The 21,692-nt window shown below is 53.9% G+C and overlaps 1 protein-coding gene across 8 annotated transcripts in view; it reads right to left on the bottom strand.

The window, feature by feature from the left end:
* The window catches only part of LOC122707548 (calmodulin-binding transcription activator 1), a 659,030-nt gene that overhangs the window by 116,074 nt on the left and 521,264 nt on the right, over positions 1 to 21,692 (bottom strand). For all 8 annotated transcript variants that reach the window (XM_043923115.1, XM_043923116.1, XM_043923113.1 and 5 more), the window contains exon 4: positions 3,445 to 3,598. In XM_043923115.1, the coding sequence (XP_043779050.1) occupies positions 3,445 to 3,598 (154 nt within the window). The remainder of the gene's footprint in view (positions 1 to 3,444; positions 3,599 to 21,692) is intronic.

The raw sequence follows: 21,692 nt of genomic DNA on the forward strand, positions 1-21,692 counted from the left end.
GAGCAGTTTCACTTCACCCCCGATAAGCACAACATTTTGATTAAACCACTGACAGCTCTGCTGTAGGGCAGGGAAATTTGGAAACATCAGGAAATCAAACTGTGAAGTCTTTGAAGGAATGTGATTTATGTGAAAATGTGATGAAGCTAATGTGTTTGGCTCCGGCGTTGGGTGGCATGCCGGATTCTGGAACCAAATCTGATGCCTTCCTGGCTCACAGCACACACCTCTGCTTTCCCCGAACACGGGGAGCTGGTGCCCTGTGTGTGTGCTCCAAGCCCGATCGGCATCTAAAGCTTTTATTGGAGCCATATTTCCTGGGCCGTGTTTCCAGGTTGTGCATGTGTAACCAGAGCCACACACACACGCAAGCACGCACGCACGCACGCACACAGATATATACCCCCTGAGTGACTGCACCGTGCTGCTCCCAACCCCGGACACCACAGAGCCAAGTGTGATTAGACTTATGGGGAGTTTGTTGTAGTTTAACCTGATTTCCAAGATGCACTGCAGACTTTTGAAAAGGCGTTCACAGTTCCCTCCAGTTAGGTATCAGAGTTGGACCGAGGTCTGGTTTCCAGCCCCTGGAGTTCATGGCTTAACCCCCTCCCCTGCTGTGGGGATATGCACTCCTATCGGGCTCCTGTGGGTGAGGGTGACTTTTCTGGGGAAGGGCCCCTTCTGAGGATGGGGGATGTTGTGAGGAGGTAGAGACAATGAGGAGAGAAGGAAGCAGCTCAAACAAGAGAATGGGGGAAGGAACTGGGGTGATGGAGTGACTTACAGGAAAGGGCCCTCTGTGTGTGTGTGAGATACACTGGGAGGGCCCAGGCTGGAGCCTCTGACCATGGTGACCACCTCGAAAGGTGTCTCTTTCCTTGGGAACAACCCCTTGGCTAATCTCTGGCTAACTCGGTCTCTGGAACCTCCCAGGACATGGGATGAAATAGTGGCCTCAACGCCTTGGACCTGGGTCTGCAGAAACCCAGGAGCCAAGCCCAGCCCCGCGGAGCTGGCTGGGTGATGCTGGACTTGGTAGAGAGAACACTGGACTCTTTCTCTCACTTTACAGAAAGGGAACTGGGGTGCAGTGAGGGTGGGTGATGGGCTTGAGGTCACACAGTGGAGCAGTCACGGAACCAGCACACCCCACTCCTGAATGCCCAGCTCTCACTCAACTAGCCTGACTGGGTGGCGCCAGTGCCCAAGGTTATCTGAGTCCTTGCTGCTGCCCAGCCAAGGCTCTGCCAAAGAGAAAGTGTGGGCAGCCCTGGGGAGGAAACCCAAGGCCAAGGGCAAGCCCTACACATTTAGACACCACTGAATGGAAGGGGTGGGTGGGCAGAGCTCAGAGTGGGACCCCTGGCACCATTACCTCACTCTCCACCCTGCCCGGCCTGGCTGTGGAGGGTGCCACTGGGCAGCTCTGGCTCCCAGGGCCTGGCCGCTGGGTTCTTTGTCAGGTCCCTCAGGTCCCTGTGGGCAGTGGATCAAGCTGCGTCCAGTCACACTCATTCAGCACCCCACAGATATTAGAGAGAGCCTTGCATGTGCCAGTACAGTGGGGGACCCCGAAGAACAGCAGACAGGAAGTACCCATGGGAATGAGCTGGGATGTCTCCCAAGTTTCCAGGTACTCTGCAGAGCTTTGCAGAGGCTCGTGTGGCCCCTTCCAGTTAACTGTGGGAGACTGGCTTCAGTCTGGTGTCTCCCTGAGAGGTCTCAGGAGGCTCAGGGTGGTGGGGCTGTGAGGTCCCACCTGGGTGGTCTGGGATGGTCAATGGAAGAGGCACTGTTTGGGCTGAGATGGAAGGAGGAGATAGGTGAGCAGGTGAGGGTAGAGGAGAGCCAGGCAGAGGAGGGTTGAGAGACCGCAGTTCCTATGGAGGGACCCTTGGCTGGGAGCCCAGGAGGGCGGGGGCAGCAGCTTGGGACCTGAGGGTGGACAAGCTGTGGGCACACCTAGGAGCTTGTGCTCCGTCCTGAGGGCACCAGATGGCTTTAACACGATGGGTCTGGTCTGAGTTACCGCTCAGGAGGGTTCCACGGGACATAACCCGAGCCTGGAAGACCCTGGGCTTCCTGGCTTTAGTTCCTGGTGGCAGCAGCAAGGGCAGGCTGGCCAGACCCTCACCTCGGGTCCAGGAGGAGAGCATGGGGCAACCTCAGTCTTGGGGTCGAGCCCCTGAGGGGGCTAGCCCATTGGCCTACTGGTGTCTACTTCCCTATATAGAGGCTTCCCTGGTAACTCAGATGGTAAAGAATCCACCTGCAATGCAGGAGACCAGGGTTTGACCCCTGGGTTGAGAAGATCCCCTGGAGAAGGGATGGCAACCCACTCCAGTAGTCTTGCCTGGAGAATTCCATGGACAGAGGAGCCTGGTGGGCTACAGTCCATGGGGGTCACAAAGAGTCGGACACGACTGAGCGACTAACACTTTCACACTTTCCCTGCATAGAATGCTGTCCTTCCTGACTCCACCCTCACCATTCTCTGTGGCTGGTGGGGGCAGGGGCCATCCTCATCTGAGTACTGAGGGCTTCTTTGGGTGAGCTGGTCACTGCAGGTGCCACCTGGCCGTGGCTCAGACACCCAGTGACCCAATACTGTCCCCAGGAAAGGACATTTCACCAGCTCTCTCTACATGCTTCTTCCCCACAGCTCCACTTCCAAGGGTGCACAGGTTCTCAGGACCCCCTTGACCAGCTCAGTTAGGTCCCGTATCATGACTGGTCTTTGCCCTGAGCCTCGAGAGATCAGTGTTCCAGAACCCAGGGCCCTGTGCGCTGGACAGCTGCCCTCGGGTCTGCTTTCCCTGAGCCCTGCCATGCGGGCAGCAGGAGAGGCCGCTGAGAGCCCCCAGCGGCTGCCCGTGGAAACGAGACACCGGCCGCGTCCCGGCTATCTGGACACACTTGGTGTTTTGCATTCACTGATCTGCACCTGACAGATGCTCCCGAAAGCATCACTCCGCTGACAAAATGAAATCCAGCTCAGCTCCCACCGTCTGTGTGTCACCGCGTCTGGGAGCAGGGCAGGCCCCGTGCCCAGGAGCAGATGGGCCGAAGCCAGAAGGCAGCCAGCCCGTCCTCAGCCCATGGGCCTCTCCCTCCCTGGACTGCCACCACGATCCTGTCTGCAGCCTCCAAGACAGCGGTCGGGGCACTCCCAGCTCTGTTCCTCGCTATAGGTTTTGGGCTCTGGAACCCCCTTTCTCATTTGTAATGCAGTCTGACATCCTGGCCCTGGCTGTGGCTTAGGGAGTCCCCCCACAAGGACTGCAGGCTGGGCAGGGTCCTTGTAAATGCTGAGTTCACTGTCACCTAAGCAGAATGGGTCTCCCACACCTGGGTCTCCACTCCACGGAGGACCGCTGGCCCTGTCGGGGTGATGCTGGCCGGGCCCCAGTGCGCCCTGGCTGGCTGGCCACGCCTACTCACACATGGGCTTCAGCTGCCCAATGAGCTCCTCCTTTGTCCATTTCGCCCACTCCTTCTTGTCAGTGTTGATGGAGCAGAGGATGGGGCCGCAGGGCTTGCCGCAGTCCTCGATGGCCGGCACGTTCAGGTAGTGCACCAGGACGATGTCGGGGTTCTGGGGGAGAGCAGAGACACTTGGCAGCGTGAGGGTGGCTGGGAGCCCGCCCAAGGCCGCCCCGCCCAAGGTCACGCCAGCAGGCCCCACGCCGGGCTTTCTCAACCTGGGCACCCCTCACCATTAAACCAGCTCATTCTCTGTTGTGGGGGCTGCCCTGCGAAATGCAGGATGCCCACCAGTAGTGCCCCTGGAGATCACCTGCCGGAGGCCATGAAGCACTGCCTCCTTCCTCAAATCTCCAGATTTTGCCCATTGCCCCTTGGGGCACCAAAATTGCCCTGAGTTGAGACCCACTGATCTGCATGTGAGCAGGTTCATGCATAACTAAAGACCACACGTGCATGCTCAGTGGCTCAGTTGTGTCTGACTCTTCAGGACCCCATGGACTGTAGCCCGCCAGGCTCCCCTGTCCATGGAATTTTTCAAGCAAGAATACTGGAGTGGGTTGCCATTTCCTCCTGCAGGGAATCTTCCCCAACCCAGGGATGGAATCCCCATCTCCTGCATTGGCAGGTGGATTTTTTTTACCACTGTGTCACCTGGGAAGATGTAGTTAAGGAACACCTATGAGGTAAACGTATCTCCAGCCCCACATCTAGGACCTGTGCCCACAGCTGCCCAGCAGCACCGGCCTCTGTTCTGTGCTCTACATGCATTTCCCCATTGCAGCTCTCTGGACTCCCCCCACATGGGCATCACCACCACCCTCCTTCAGGGGAAATGGAGTTCCTGGAACTTAACACATAAGCATCATTTTTTTTTTTGCCATCCTGTGTGGCACGTGGAACTTGCCCCACTGGGGATCGAACCCATGCCCCCTGCAGTGGAAGCATGGTATCTTAACCACTGGGCCACTGGGGAAGTCCAAGGCACCCGCTTCTAAGAGTTGGATACCCCTCTGCCCCTCAGCCTGTGGTCTCCCTGCACAAGCATCACCCAGGAAGCAGCTGTCACTCAGAGTCTTTGGAAACTCCTCCTCCGAAATCCCTGGATCTTATGAGTGGAAGGAACTCTCTCCGTGAAGATGCTGAAGACACAGTTTTGTCCTCAAATGGTTTTATTGAGGTAGGTCAGCCTCTTCCCATCAGATCCAACTCAAAGTGCCCTCCATTGCTCTCTGCCCATCACCAGCTCTGGTAGCTACTTGCCAAGGGGGCCTTTGTGGGGGCAGCAGCTACACTGCAAAGACCATAGGCCCCTCTGTGGCTTTCAATGACCCCCCATCCCAGAAGGCCAAGCTGTTCATTGCACCACGTTGGGCCTGATAAGGTTGTTAAGAGAAAGCAGCCACGTCACTGAATAAACCCAGAAAGGACTCCTACCCCAATCAGAAAGTATTTCTTTGCTTTCCTTTCTTTTTTTGGCCATGTTGTGTGGCACACAGGATCTTAGCTCCCCAACCGGTGATAGAACCTAAGTCCCCTGCAGTGGAAGTGCAGTCTTTACCACTGGACCATCAGGGAAGTCCCAGAAAGTATTTCTTGAAGCATCAAGAAACATATGATAATATATTAAGTACAGCAGGAAGCTATAGAAAAGTCACTTGGAAGACCCCATCCTCTGTTAGTTCCTAGATCCATCTCTTCAACTTTTCCATTCTAATACCCAACAAGAGGAGTCCTGGGTGGGTAGGTATAAAGACCCCCATCATAGAGTAGCTTAAGTCTGCCATCACCTTTTTGCATCTGATCAGAGCAAGAGTAATACATGACTCTGTGACTCAATCGATGTGTTAATAAATAAAGACTCAAGACGACACCACGACCGTTGCAGGAAGGTACACTGGCATCATTTTAAAAGATTTTCAATAAGGGTTGAAATGCAGAGTTTTTTTCTGGCCAACGCTCAGTTAACCAGGAAATTAAATCAACACGAACAGGAGCTTCTTGTTAATGGCGGCGTTTCTAGATTGCAGTAATCATGCTTCTTAATAATAATGATAATCCCTGACATCGGCACTGCACTTTCTTCTTCTCAAAGCACTTTCCATCCATTATCTCATTTGGTGGCTGTGCAAGCCGGGAAGGCAGGCTGGGCAGGGCAGGGCACCCCTGTCTACAGTGAGGACCCTGAAGCCCAGCGAAGTTGTGTGCCCAAAACTGTGTGCCTGGCAACGGACAGAAAACGGGGCTGGAAGCCAAGGTTCTGACTCTGCTTTCAAGTCCTGCTGAGATTTGGTGGCCTCTCTTTGCCCGGTCTAACTGCTTTCCCATTTCCTGTTATACTTCATCCTTGCAATATACCCACGAGGCAGGTGGGCTGGCTAGATCTGCCATGCTCCTGGCCTGGATGGGGTAGTCCAGAAGGGGAGGAGCCATACACCCACGTCCCAGCCCTGCGTCCTTCCTACCAACAAGCACGCTGGCCTTCCCAGGCTGGGAGCGCCTGCCTGAGCCTGTGCCTGGCCAGACAGCAGCGCCAGCAGCTGAGCGAGACACAGTAAAGATCAAAGGGACACAGGGACCCCAGGGCTTCCTCTGATCCCAGCCCCAGGAGCAGGAGCCCGGCCCTGCAGGGAGGAAGCCAGGATGCCAGATGTCTGAGAGATGAAAGGCCCACAACTTCCTGCCCCACTGCCCCACTGAGCACGTCCTGGGTGCTTGGAAAAGCTGTGGGAGGGCGTGGTGGTGGGTGGGCGGGCAGGTGGGGGCCTGGGGAGCAAAGGGCAACCCTCACCTTGCATCAAAACTCCCAGAACTTGAGTTCCTGCCCTGTGGCACTTGGACTGTCCTAACTCAGGAAGCCCCATCCCTTCCTTCCGGGTCCCACTCCATGTCTGCATAACTAGCTTCCACCTACCCTATGAGGACAGGCACAAGGCTTACCTCCTCCTCCAGGAAGCCCTTCTGGACACCTCACCCTCTGTACTTCCACCACAGCAAGGTGGAGATTTGGTTTGTGTCTTAATAGTCTGTGTGCCTCTTTATCTGCTCAACAACAGGGACAATGCCTGGGAGCTATCACTGTGTTGGACAATGCCTGCTGCTCATTTCATGTTTGTAGAATTGCATGAGGCTGACTTTGGATATTCTGTTCTTACTCGTCCCAGACTTGTGTTCAGCTGACACCTGGCTTTAGTTTTCAGTGTCTTTGAAGGGCAGGGCAGCTACTCTGAGCATGGGGTGTTCATAGAAAGCTAAAGGCAAGGCTGGTTCTTAACCTTTTTTGGGTCTAAGGCCCCTGAGAATCTGATGAAGGCTGGGGCTTCCCAGTTGGCTCAGGGGTAAAGAATCTGCCTGCTAATGCAGGAGACCCAGGTTCCATCCCTGGGCCAGGAAGGTCCCCGGGAGAAGGGACTGCAGGGACTGCAGTATTCTTGCCTGGAGAACCCATGGACAGAGGACCCTGGTGGGTTACAGTCCAGAGATCACAAAGAGTTGGACACGACTGAACGAGTAAGCATGCACACCCGTGGCTTCTCTACTCCCAGCCCCGAAGAATGCCCAAGGTACATCAACACTGCATTTTAGGAGTTCACACATCCAGTGGTCTGTGGATGCTCTGCCTGCTGCCAGTGACATAGGGACTCAAGATCCACCACAGCCCCTTTCAATACACCCAACACGTACATCTCCTTCCTAGGTGCCTCCATTCTAGGCCTTATGCTTCTTGGTGGCCTTGATAGCCTCAGTCCCTGACGGCTGCAAGGAGGCTGGGTTTGGGATTAGGAAAGGCAGAAGCAGGCTACGTCATGGTTTATATCTTTAACACAAATTCCATCCCAGGGCCTGGAGTTCCCGCAGCTGAAACTCCTGAGTTGAATTTTAAGTAATGACTTCCTGGCTTAAGGCCGGTTTTAAGACACAGAGTGATTGAGGTATTTTTGGAAATTGGGGGCACACATCACTTCTTGGCAACGCTGCGATTTTATTCATTAGTTGTACATTTTATTGGGTGTTTCTGGCAGAAAAATATATTAGGCGTAGCGCTCCAATGCTTCAGTTTCATGGGGGAGCTCATAACAGTGTCAGATCCTGAACGAGTTGGGAGCTGCCAGCCGGGTGGGGCAGGCTGGCTCCAGGGGACACGAACGAGGACACACCCCACCAGACCCACCCAGACTCTCGGTCCTAGACCGTTGTGAAGCCAGCCTGCCTTCATCTTCCTGTCCCCACCCCAAGCAGACATCCTCTGAGGGTTCCCCAGGATTTACCACCCAGGTCAGACCTTGCAGGTCTGAGTTCTCATCCAGAGGCTCTGCTCTGGGATACGGAATTTCCATGAAGATGCTACAGGCCGACCCGGCAAGGTGAGAGTGGCCTTTGAAATGACCTCCCTGAGTGTCCAGGAGGCTTTTCTGCTGTTAAAGGCCTGGGGGAGCTCGATGGGGTGGCTGTGGAGGGAAAGCTGAGGTTAAGAGAAAATCTCAGAGAAATCTCACAGTATGGATGTTCCTTAAAAAAACTAAAAATAGAGCCACTATATGATCCTGCAATCCCACTCCTGGGCATATATCCAGAGAAAACTATAACTTGAAGATACATGCGCCTTGAGGTTCATAGCAGCACTATTCACAATAGTCAAGACAAGGAAGTAACATAAGTGTCCATCCACAGAGCAATGGATAAAGAAGATGTGGTACATATATACAGTGGTATATCACTCAGCCATAAAAAAGAATGAAATAATGCCATTTGCAGCAACATGAATGGACATAGAGATTCTCATACTGAATGAAATAAGTCAGACAGAGAAAGACAAATAGCATATGATATCACTTATATGTGGAATCTAAAAAAATAAGGGTATGAATGAACTTACCTACAAAACAAAAATAGAGGTACAGATGTAGAAAACAAAATTATGGTTACCAGGGCATCAGAAGGGGGAGAGATAAATTGGGAGATTGGGACTGACATATACACGTTACTATGCAGATGGCTCCAATCCTGTGGCCACCTGATGTGAAGAGCCAACTCATTGGAAAAGACCCTGATGCTGGAAAAGATTGAAGGCAGGAGGAGGAGGGGACGATAGAGGATGAGATGGTTGGATGGCATCCCTGACTCAATTGACATGAGTTTAAGCAAACTCCTGGAGATGGTGAAGGGCAGGGAAACATGGTGTGCTGCAGTTCATAGGGTCACATATGACTTAGTGACTGAACAACAACAACAAATGTAGATAACTAATAAGCCTGGCGAGCTACAGTCCATGGTCTCACAAAAAGTTGGACATGACTGAGCAACTAATATACACATACACAATAAGAACCTATGTTATAGCACAGGGAACTCTATTCAATAACTCTGTAATGGCCTATATGGGGAAAGAAGCTAAAAATGAGTGGATATATGTGTATGTACAACTGATTCACTTTGCTATATACCTGAAACTAACACAACATTGTACATCAACTATACTCCAGTAAAGAAATTCTCAAAGAAATTCCAGAACTTTCTGGGCTGAGCCATGAACTAGGAGACCCCCTTCCTCTCTTTTGAGCTCTTTACCTATGAGTAGACAGAGCCCCATTCTTCTGTTGCAGGGGCTGTGATGGGGCCTTTGTGAGGTTCAAAGTCCCATCCTGGAAGATCCTAATCATCTAACTACTAGTTGCCACCAAACCCCAAACCAAACAGAACCCCGGTGTTTTTCTGGAGAGAATAACCAGAGCAAGCTTCTAACAGGCAGTTGACCCACTTACAACACACACCTTCTCCACTGATCGTCCATCTGTCCTGATTTTCCTCTTACGGCTGTCTTGTCCCTTCCTCCTCAGGTCTCGCAGCGGGGTCTTTGTCTCCTGGCCCCCTTACCGCCCTCCTCCAGCTTCACGGCCTTCTGCCTGCCATGTTCCGAGGAAGCCTTTATTTCCCCCTCCAGCCCACCTCCCTGCTCTGCTCCCAGCTCACCTGTCCCATTGCCCATCGAGGGGCCTCGGAATGCCCCCAACTCATGTGACCCAGCCTTATGGCTGCCTTCCCCACACCTGGTCCACCCCGGCTTCACCTGATGACGAATGGCACCACCTCCCCGCAGTGGCCCCGGTTAAAGCCTTTCTCCTCTCTGTCTCTCCCTCCAACCCACCCATCACCAAGTTCCATCAATTCTCCATCCCCAAGTAAGCCTGCCCACCCCCTCACTCGGCCCCACACTCTGAAGACCACCCAGTCGGAGCCCCACCCCCTGCCACATGGACCCTCCGCCTGCATCTCCCCACTTCCTCCCTCTTCTCCTCCCCATCCCTCTTCTGACACTAGCTGGTGGACCCTAGGATTCCGGCACCAGCTCCCTGGCCCGAGAATGAACCCCACCCTTCTGACTTGGTCACGGGGACCCACTATCTGTTTTCCTTTCCAGTCACTCATGCTCCCCGGGGTCCACCCTGCTCCTGCTGCCTTCATTCTTTCCTGAGCTGTTCTCTCTGACTGATGTGCTCCTTGCCACCTGAGTCTCAATGTCCCCTCCTCTTGGACACTGTATTCAGAGATGCCCCCAGACATGCATGGTGCCTCCCTGCCCCTGCCTGGGGCCCTCCTGCCTTCTCATCCTTTATTTTCCTTACTGTGGCACCCACCCCAGTTCATATTTCTGAGCAGTCACAGCTGGGTTTGGCCTGTTTTCCCACCTGGAAGCGAGAACTCCGGTGGCCGGCCTCCATCCTGTTCAGGGTGGGCTCCCAGAGCCCAGAGGGGGGCTCTGTCCACCTGCTGGGTGCCGAGGGTGGGGGCCGCTCAGCCGCCCCCAGAGCCCAGGCCCTGCTGGGGAAGGGGGTGGTGCGGGGCTCTGGTCTCCCTTCTCCTGGTCTCCCTTCAGCTGGTCCTCAACTCAGCTCTTCCTCAAGTTTTACTGGAAATGAGAGGTTTGGGTTTGCTATAGGCCTAGTTCCAGGCTGTAGGCTGGGCCTGCTGGCCAGATAACTGTGGGCTAGAGCTGGTGGAAGAGGGTCTCCTGGGGCCGAGTTAGGGCTTGTCCCCTAAGGCATCTTTCCTAGTCAGAGTCTTTCACCTGAGCTGGGGGACAAATGGAAGCTGGCCCAGGAGGGGTTGTGAATGTTCCGCAGAAAGCATGCGGGGCTAAAGTGAAATCGGCTCCTTAGCTGCAGGACTTGTCAGAACCTTGGGGATACCCTGCCTGGGAGGATCTCTGGGAGGGCCTTGTGCGGGCAGGATTTCCAAGCTTATTTGACCATGCACCCGACCACCTCTTGGGACCCAAGCGTTTCCTGGAACACAGTTTGGGAACCACTGATAGAGTTCAAAGTCAAGGGAAAGCACCATTTGTTGGTACTGGAAGGCAGGGGCCCTCTGTAGTTTCTGGGTACCTTCCCCCTGGGGCCCATCCCTGGCCCGGCCTGAGGCTCACCAGGCATTTGAACTGCTTACAGTGACCACCAGGCTTCTAAGGAAAGCTGACCAGTTGGATGCACTGTCCCCACAGCCCTCTCCTCTCCAGAATGCCCCTTTCCTGGCATCTATGACCACAGCCGTCTTTCCTGACCTGGGTACTTCGGGCTGCTGGGGTAGACATGGGCAGACATGGGACTGGGGTGGGTTCCCTGCTCTCAGGCTAAGCAGGTGGGGGAGAGGCAGGCAGGAGAAGGGCATTGGACTGGTAGGGGGAAGTAGATTTAATCTTAATTACAGGTGATGGGGACTTCAGGAGGGGAGACTGTTGTGAAAAAGAAAGTACCCGTCATCCTGCTCTTCCATGAGGGTTAATGCTCTAGTGGGGTGTTAGTGGCTGGGGCAGCAGTAGAGGGGGTGGCCGGGTGCCAAACGTGGCATCAGTGATCTAAGTTAACTTGCAGTAGCTCTTGCTGCCAACAGGAGAGATTCCCAGACCCTGGTGGCCGGGGCGAGCTGGGTGCAGCAGCCCAGGAGAGCATCAGGTGGGGGACGGCTGCCAGGTGTTTCTCTGTTCGCCCCCACAGGTCCTTTAAGCACAGCCCCCATGAGGGAGAACTGAACTCAGTTCCCCAGAACATGGCAGAATGCAGGCCTGGAGGGCTGGACCTCAGGCCAGGGCTGAAGCTGGAAAGGGAGGCGGAGGCAGTGTGGGAGAAGGAAAGAGAAAAGGAAATAGACCAAGGTGCTCAACAGAGATATGAGAAGCCAGGGAGGTGGCAGCCAGGGGGAATGCAGGCCTGGAGGGCTGGACCTCATGGGGCAGGAAGAAGAGGTGAAGGTAGAGTGGGAGAAGGAGAGAGAAAAGGAAATAGACCAAGGTGCTCAACAGAGATGTGAGAAGCAAGGGTAGTGGCAGCCAGTGGGTGGGGGTGGCGCAAAGACTGGGGGTTGGGGGTGCCAAGCTCGCCCCTGGAGAGCTCTGACTTCCAACCTTGAGGTGATGCCCATGGCTCCTGAGACTTCTTGGCTCTGACTGCTGAGGGCTAGGGTGCAGAAGCATGCATCAAGGACAAACACTTGAGCCGGCTGAGCCCTTGTACCTGCTCCTTAGGCTGGAGGAGATGCGTGTACAAGTGGTCTTAACCTTGTTGGCAGGGAGGCGAGGCAGGTAAGGGGCTCAGGAGGGGCCTGACCCACAGCTGATTAGAACGGGCATTTGTGATCTGTTACTGGTTTGAGATACAGGTGGGGACGCCTTCCAGTTTGCAGGGGGAAATGGAGCCTGTGCCTCCTATAGATCAGGGCCGCTCCAGGGTTTGTGGTTCAGGCCCTGGAATTGGCGGAAAGCAGTGCAATTTCACCAGAGACCCAAGTGGCCTGGAGTGAGAACCTTCGGGAGCTCATATCCTCCTGGCCTCAGCCAGTGGTGGGCCCCAGGTGCCTGGATGCCGTGGGTCCTGCAGCCCCAGCCTGGGCTCCTAGCCTCCGGCTGGGAAGCGGGAGGCGGCTCCCCTTTCTGCGGAGGAAGCAGGACGGTGGTGCAAGCAGTGGTTAAAAATGCAAAAAGCTGTTGGTTTTGATAAAGAAAAATGCAGCTGCAACATCTGTTTGACTCTTGTTTGCAGCTTCATCAACGCTAAGTGTTCAATAAATCAGGGTGGCATGGCGTGCCGTTTCTTCAGTGGCTCGGTCATTAATCTCGTGCCAGTTCTCATGAAAAATGAAGGAGAGAGGCTGTGTGATGGTGAAAATGTATACATTACCCAGAAAGTCATAATAGCGTGTAATAGTGGCCACACACCTCCCCACTAGGGCTGGGGGGAGGGGGTGGGGGCCGGGACTGAGCGCCACTGGCCTGGGAGGAGCGGGGAGGCAGAGAGCAAGTCTGCAGTGTTCGCGAGTCCATTCGGTAGTTGCATTTGTCGTCCGAGCAGATTCTGAGAGCCCTCTGACCATCAGAGGCAGAGACTTCCCCATACCTGGTTGCTTCTTGAACGAAGCGAGGCGCCCATAAAACAGGAGTGCAAAGCCGGCAGAAAGAAGGGCAGGATTTATTAGAGAAGGAATAAATGATGATACCAGGCAGCTCAGGGCCAGGGGTGTCACCACACTGCAAAGCAGAGAGAAATCCTCTTGCATGGGCTCCAGCTGCTCTGGGCGGCCTGGCACCTGTCCACTGCCCTGGATAAAGGTATGGGGTGGGACCATGGTCCCCATTAGGTCTCCAGGGGCCTGTTGGCCCCTGCAGCCTGCCAGGCCCTCCTTATTGTCTTTTCCCTACCTAGGGAAACCCAGGTGTTCCCTTGACTGAGTCCACACTTTACCACCATCTCTGGAGGTGTGCTGGGTGCTTCTGGGGGGGCAGGACCATGCCTGTACCCCCAGAATGCACCTCCCAATGGACACCTCTATTTGCAAAGATTGCTTTCTGAGTGTCAGCGATGTGTGGGCCATACCTTCAAGCCCCATGAAGGTCTCTTTATTCACTGCCTTCAACAATCCACAGAAACAGGTGCCATTGTTATGTGTTTGAGGGCTGCAGATGCTCATGCTCAGGACTCCGTGATTCAACCCAGCCCTGAGCTCCATGCCAGTATCACCTCCCCTCCACGGGGGCCCTGGGGCTCTAAGGGAGCTTGCCGGACAGCAGGTGGAGGGCTGCGGGCCCAGCCTCGATGCCCTGAGCAGCCACAATGAAGATGGTGCTATACCAGAGCATAAACAGATCCAGGGAACCTGGCTGGGTCCGTGGGGCGCTGGGAGCTGCTGGGAAGTGGGGGTGGGGTGGGGTGGCTGTGGCTCCACGGGGCATGGCCAAGGCGGCAAAGCCCCTGTCTCAGCGTCAAGGACCTGTGGTGGTCAGATCACCCTATGTGGTCAGGCAGGGCTGTAGAGTTGAGGGGGAGGTTGGGGACACCTGGAGCTGAGCACATGGCAACTGGGCGGGGGACAGAAGCAGGTCCCCAGAGTTGGGAGCCTGTTGAAGAAGCCAGAAGAGAAAGAAAGGAGCCAGAGAGGGATATGAAAGAGGTGCCCCGGGGGTCCCTAGTAAAAGGCAAAATCAGCTGTCAGTTGCGGGCTTCCAGGGAGCCAGGCCCACATCCCCAGCTGGGTACCAGATGCCCTGCTGCAGTCCCAGGGGGCAGGGGACACAGAGAACCTCCTTGCTCCTCTGCCAGTGCTCAGCAGTGTGGGGACCTAGAGATGCTTGGGGGGCTCATATGGAGCCTCACCTCCTGCTCCAAGCAGGGAAAAGAGGCTAGTAGCCGTGGGGGAGCTCCCGCGGCCCCTCGGCCAGGCAGCCCTCATTAAGCCCACACGTGCACCAGAGGGAGTCGGGGGCCTGCAGCCCATCCCTGCTTTGGAGGGAGGCTGGGAGACTTAATTAGTTAATGTGGGTAAAGTGGTCTAAAGATGAAAAACCCTGGGTAACTGCTGAGTGCTGAGGCTGCTGCTGCCTCTGTTACACAATTACCAGAATTTTCCAGTCATGGGAATACAGTTAAACAATTTCCACCTGGTGTGGGCTTCCAGGAACCCTGCCAGCTTAGGGGATGGCCTGCTCGGTCCTCTTTCACCCACAGGTGATGTAGGGAAAACACACAAATTGTGGGAAATCGCACCTGGTGCCGTCCTGACCACCCAGGGACACTGAAGTGGAGAATGCGTTGCTCAGCCTGGGAAGATAAAGATGCCTGGCTCAAAGGATGCTGCTGCTCCAGACTTTGTGGAAGCCTCTAAGCAGGTTCTATCCAAAGGCCCCTGGAAGGTCAAGCAATCCTGGAGGATGCCGCTGGGAGGAGGTTTTAACTGTGCAGGTGGACCTCGAGGCCCCACCACACCTGTGGGGTGGGAAGTGTGGGCACGTTTCTGGATGGACAAATGGAAGCTAGGAGATTCATGCTGGCTCAGGACCAGGCCATGTCTTACTTAAAATCATTATGATTTGGGGGAAGAAATTCCCAATAACATCTCCACGTTTGCAGATGATGCTAAACTGTCCTGGGTGACGAAGCGCTGCGTCATTTGTGATCGGTCGTGAGAGGACTTGTTTAGTGGGTGCAAAGTGACAGATGGTACCCAGTGTGGGGGAAGTGCAGGGCCCTGGAAGCTGTTTGAAACTAGTTTTTAATTAAAGAGATGCATTTTGTGCCATTGGGCTTCCCAGGAGGCACTAGTGGTAAAAAAACCCACCTGCCACTGCAGGAGACATAAGAGACTCAGGTTCGATCCCTGGGTCAGGAAGATCCCTTGGAGAAGGAAATGGCAACCCATTCCGGTATTCTTGCTTGGAGAATCCGGTGGGCTACAGTCCATGGGGTTGTAAAGAGTCCAATACAACTGAAGTGACTGAGCATGCATACATTTTGTGCCGTTAAACTTTGTCCTGAGGGTGGAAGGTAGGGGCACCTTGAGGATGGGTTAATCCAGTCTGGGCTCTGAGCCTGGCCCTGCCCTGTTCACCAAGGCCAAGGCTCTGGCAGGCTGGCTCCTGCTGGGTCAGCCCGGACCCTTCCTGGAACCCCGCTTCTCCACACTCGGTCATGGGTGGGTTTGATGGGCTGTGCCTCTGCTCACTGCTATCCCCAGGCCAGGAGGGAAAACCAATGTCATGGTGGGAAGGCCACAGGGAGTCACAGAGAGGGGAGAGCCTGGGAGTCAGAAAAGAGGGTTCAGGACTTCCCTAGTGGTCCAGTGGTTAAGGCGTGCCAATGCATGGGACATGGGTTCAATCCCTGGTCCTGGAAGATTCTACATGCCTCGGAGCAACTAAGCCCATGTGCCACAACTACTGAGCCTGTGGTCCAGAGCCCGTGCTCCACGAGAGAAGCCACTGCAATGAGAAGCCCCTGCTCACAGCCAGAGAAGACTTCCTGCAGCAACAAAGACCCAGCGCAGCCATAAATAAATAAAAATTTTTATAAAAGGATGCTAGGAAGAATGAAATTAAAGGAAAAAAAAGAATAACACAAATTGCTGTGGATGCCGATGGGCCTGTCCACTCAGGAAGACACCTGGGGTTTCTGGAAGCCGGTGTCCAGAGTCATGGCTGGGACCAGGAAGACCCAAGCCCGGACAGCCTGACACAAGGGCTCTTCATCACAAACCTTGACCTGGGGCAGTGAGTGCGGGGGCCAGGGGCAGCTCCCTTGTGGAGGCGTGGGCGGCCATGGTGAAAACAAGATAAGGATTTTTCTGGCCAGAAAGACAAAATTGCTGAGAGGAAATGTGACTCAGGTCACATTTCAGGTCAGAAAAAGGAGAAGAAGGTGAAGGCATGTTTTTCCTCTCCAGATTCCCGAATACTAAGAATATGGGTCCCCCCCGGAGCTCAGGGAGGCAATTTAAGTGCAAACTCTGCACAGCGGGCATTTAATGTAGGAGACTCATTATCTCCAGGGAGACATGGGCAAATAATATGAAATAGTTTTTTTTTAAAAAAACGGGCGACATTAGTTCCTGGATGGCTGATCCGTAAGGTGTTACAGAAGGAGGGCAGGAGACTGGGGGTCATCTCTCTCTTGGAGGTACCAAGATACTCGGTGTCTCCCATCCCCTACCCACCCCCCACCTCAGGAGGGACGGATCCAGGCTGGAAGTGTCAGCTGGGGTGTTTACTGCCTGCTGTTTCCTGTTTGCCAGGCACTGGACTGGACACCGGGGTCTGGCAGAGCCTGAGTCTGGATGCGATTACATTTCTGTCTCCTGTTTGTCATCTGATGTCACCTTGAATTCATTTTTGAGTTATTAGAAATCACTGCAAGGCTTGCTGCAACCACCCTGGGGTAAAAAGCCCTGGCCCTTTCACTGGGACATGGAGCTTGAGGGATGGGATTGAGCTCAGGGTGAGCAGCCCTGGCCCAGCAGGATGGAGGGTGGGGCAGCTAGGCATGGGGTGATCAGCTGTCAGCGGGCTGTAGCCCCTGCTCCTCTGACCTCCTCTCCACCCCCAGGAGCCAAATCCATGGGCCACATGAACCCACCCTTCCCCACCAGCTTCAAAGAAACTGCCTGTGTCTTAGACTCACGGCGGCCTCCTGGGAGGCTGGAAACCAAGCCCACTGCTGTCCCCTCCCTGACCCTCCTGCTCTAAGGATGGCACATTAACTGTACTCCCAGGGCTGATGAGTGTGCTCAGAATCCTGCCCCATTAGGCAGCGAGTCAACCTCATTAGGGGGCTTCCCAGGTGGCTCAGTGGTAAAAAATCTGCCTGCCAATACAGAAGACTTGAGTTTGGTCTCTGGGTTGGAAAGATCCCCTGGAGAAGGAAATGGTGACCTACTCCAGTATTCTTGGAAAATTCCATGGACAGAGGAGCCTGGTGGGCTACAGTCCATAGGATCACGAAGAGTGAGACATGACTGAGCACACTGCCAATCCCATCAGATGACAATGACCTCAAACAGTCATCCAGGAGTCTCCAGAGTGACTGAGATGCTCTGGAGCCTTTCCTGTCCGTTGGCTCCTCACACCAGCTCTGGAGGAAGCTGAGCATTGCCACCAGACCCACCAGTCACATGAGCCCCCTCTGACTGATGTGATCTGCCACTGGGCTAATGGGAGGCAGAGCTGGATATGACTCTGGTACATGTGGTGTTCTCATGGTAAGAGTATCCAAGTGTTCTTTAGGGAACCAATCATCTCTTCCCAACTGAGTCCAGGGTCAGAGCATGTGATTCAGACTGTGCAATCAGAGCCCTGCATTCTCTGGGCCACAGTGATTGGCCATGAGTCCCAACCAGAGGCAATCAGAGATAATCCCTGGACTTGGAAGGAGTCCCTGGGTCAGGGGGTTGCGGGGGTGGGGCAGAGATGATACTCTTTCCCACCAGACATGAACCTGGGATGAGGAAGCCTAGAGCTCCTGGAAGCCACCTCTTGCCAATACATAGAGTTCAAGAAGGAAGACATATAGAAGAGACACAGCCAAAAGAAGGAGACCATAAGTCTCCATGCCAGTGACCAAGTCCCTGGATCCAAATGTGCCTGAAGCCAGCCCACCTCCAGACTGTTCAGGAACTTGAGTGCCCAAATTTCCTCTTGTCTGGAGCCAGTTCAAGCTGAATTTTTCTGTTTCATCAACCGAGAGCCCTAACTCCAAAACAGACCATATGTCTTCCTTTTACTAAGTCTGTCCTCTGGTTACCACAACAACCACCATCACCAAGAGCTACCAGTTATTCAGCACCTGTATGTTCCAGTGCTGGGTGCTGAGTGTTTCACAGCTCTTAGTACATTGAACCCTCAGGAGGTAGGACTGGGTACATCATTTGTACTTTACACACAAAGAAAATGAAGGGATAATTAAGTAGCCTACCACCCCCTGCCCCTACCAGGTCTGTCTGATGCTAAAAGTGATGGTGAGGTAGGGTGGTCCAGATTTGTGCTCTGGAGACCACTGCCTGGGTTTGAGTCTGGGTTCTGCTGCTTCCCCGACATGAGCATTAGGCAAACACATCTCAGAGCCTCAGTTTTCTCACCTATAAAATAATAATACCTCCTCCACAAAGCTGTTGTGACAACTAAATGAGATAAAGCTTTTGAACAGTGACTGACGCATAGTAAACCTTCAACATTGCCAAGTATTCTCACAACTGACTTCTTGAACCTGTGTTACTTTGTCTCACAATATTGCTACAGATAATGTCTCCCTAAGATCTTTTGAGGGCTTACATATGGAACAAAACCAAATTGATCCAGACATTGCTTATTTGGGAAGTGTAATTCTTAGGCAGGAGCCCATCTAGGCAAAGTCAAGATATTCTCTTCAAACACTGAAGAAGCATCTTTGTCCCCAGTGGATGCTCAAGCCATCGGAGGGTCTAAATGAGCTAAAACTGGTTATTCCTGTCCAGACAACAGGATCACTGAGACAATTCTTGGCTATCTTCCAAGTGCTGGAAAGAAACAAAACCACATTTCTTGAACAAAAAATTGTAATTTAAATGTCCATGAATTTAAAGAGATATCTACCTCACCCTTATCTAGCCACATCCCCTGGTGTGTGGGATTCTCCTGGGCCTCTACAGTCATTTCTGGTCCTCAGCTAGATGATACAGGTGTCAGATGATTGGCAGGTCCTTGAGGAACTCAGGTCTTTCAGTCTCTTCCCTAACGATCACCAGTTACCTCCTCATCTGGTTATGGTTCAGTTGCTCAATCATTTCCAACTCTTTGCGACCACATGGACTGCAGCACCCCAGGCTTCCCGGTCCTTCACTATCTCAATGTCCATTGAGTCGGTGATGCCATCCAACAATCTCATCCTCTGTCACCCGCTTCTCCTCCTGCCCTCGATCTTTCCCAGCATCAGGGTCTTTTCCAACGAGTTGGCTCTTTGCATCAGGTGGCCAAAGTATTGGAGTTTCAGCTTCAGCATCAGTCCTTCCAAAGAATATTCAGGGTTGATTTCCTTTAGGATGGACTGGTTTTGTCTCCTTGCAGTCCAAGGGACTCTTAAGAGTCTTCACCAACACCACAGTTCGAAAGCATTAATTCTTCATCAAGACATCTGGATGCTTTACATATTTTAATTTGTGCAGGAGAGATCCTCAAGGATCAGGCAAATCACAGGATTTGAACTGAACTTGTCTGCATATTCCTCTTGGAGCAGAGAATGACACAGGTGAGAGGAAACTTGGGGATCATCCAGGCCAACTGCTTCACCCCTTTCCGCTTCCAGTTGAGAAAACTGAGCCAAGGAGGCTATTGCTTGTCTCGTATCTCCCAGTGAGGACACAGCCCCTCCAGCACCTCTGCTGGCATCCTGCTCTGCCCCTTCCTGTGGCTTTAGAACCATCTGAAACCAACAGTCATACCACCCTGGCTTCACAGAGAGGATGTGCAGAAGGCCTGAGCTGGTCTGTTCACCCACATGGCACTCACAATGAGACTGGCTTCCCGGCCACTGCCCTCCTCGGCAACCTTGACTGTGAATAGGCTCCCAAGATCCTCAGCGGCCAGAACAGGGTCCTGGGCTTACTCTTGAGAGCTTGTGCTTTTTGTTTACCATCTTCTTCCTGGTGGGAGCAATGGTGGGGCAGGTGCTCCAAGCAGGAAATTCTGGGAGGCTGAGACCTGGGCCACCCTCCCCCTATTCTGAGGGTGCACCTCAGGAGCCCCTCCACTAAACCCTGTGTGTGCCTGTGCTGTCACTTCAGTCGTGTCCGATTCTTTGTGACCCTATGGACTGAAGCCCACCAGTCTCCTCTGTCCATAGGATTCTCCAGGCAAGAATACTGGAGTGAGGTGCCATGCCCTCTTCCAGGGGCTCTTCCCAATCCAGGAATCAAACCTGCGTCTCTTGTGTCTTCTGCATTGCAGGCAGATTCTTTACCGCTGAGCCACCAGGGAAGCCCCCCTACTAAATCCTAATAAAGACATAAACCCCAAGGCTCTCCCTTGACTGACAAATAGGCTGGCTGTGGAGGCAGCAGAGGATGACTTGTGCCTGGCCCACACAGCATCTGTAGGACTTTTATGCTCTGGCAACTGTAATGGTGAGATGCCAGCAATTGTCTTAGAAGGAATCATGATTAAATTGAGCTGTATGTTTTTTTTTTATGTGTTCCCCAGTTTCTCCTTAATACCTTGGTAGGACAAGATAAAGTGTAATCACTGAAGTAATTGTGGCATTCAACAGTTTATGCCTTGAAAGAGTGACTGGGGGTTAACAGAGCCACGGCGGGGCCAGGCTTGGATTTGAAATTTGAGTTTTTCTTTGTGTTATTTTCTTTGGAAATCCTTCTTTATCTCCTTTCTTTCTCCAGTGGCTCCTGGAGCTCACTGATATAACCTGTAAGCCTCCCTGGGTAATAATGGGACCTGCCTTATAAACGACACAGGCAAACTGGGGGCCGCCCCCTCTGCAGAGCTGCTGTGGCGGGGCCCACCTTCCCCAGAGCTGGTGCCCTGGGGGCAATGCCGACGGTCCCCTAAACTGGCAGGGCTCAACATCCTGGGTCCCAACACCAATCAAGACCTGCTCACTGAGTCCTGAAACCACCGACTGCAGCCAAGAGGCTGGGTTGCCCAGTGCTGGCCCCCCCTAGCTCACCAACTCTGACAATTCCTGGAATCATTCCCCGTCCTGGCAAATGTCAAAGGTGCCCTTGGGGCAGAGGGTTATGGCCCACAGGGGCCTGAGGACCTCCCCAGATGGCCTCCCCTAGCTTCCTCTGGGGTCTCCAGGCATCTGTGAGTGGAACCGGAACGGAGCCAAGGGACTGGGGAGCCTCAGAATGATGGGGGGGGGCACCATGGCCCCCACGGTGCCCAAGGCTACAGCACCGTGACACCAGCAGAGCAGGAGGGTGGAAACTTGGGACCGCTGAGGCTCTTCTCTCTGTCCCCGAGGCCACGGCCCCAGTCTGGTCCTCACAGCCTTAGCCATGCAACCTGGCCCAGCCCTCCTGCGGGTCTCTCTGCCTGAAAGCCAGCCCCTCTCATTTGCCTCCCAGAGCCCTCTCCCCTCATCCCAGCTCTGGTGGTGAGTCCACTGGCTGCTAAGCTTCCCTGGTGCCTCATTTCCTGTGAATACAGCTCACTCCTGATGACAAAGTCCTCACGGTGGGCCAGGTCTGCCTTTCATCTACGCCCCCTTGAGTACCGCCCTCAGACCCCCAGCTCAGTCCTCGGGGCCACTCAGCCCACTCTGCCCACCTGCTCTGCCCACCCTGTCCCAGGGCCTGGAACCTTCCACCCAGCTCGGCAAGTCCCCGTTCCACCTGCTTGTCGAGACCCCGCTCAGATGCCACCTTGTCTTCGAAGCTTCCCTTTAGCCTCCCGACCAAAAACA

This window comes from Cervus elaphus, chromosome 14 (genome assembly GCF_910594005.1).
Source record: "Cervus elaphus chromosome 14, mCerEla1.1, whole genome shotgun sequence".
Lineage (NCBI taxonomy): Eukaryota > Metazoa > Chordata > Mammalia > Artiodactyla > Cervidae > Cervus > Cervus elaphus.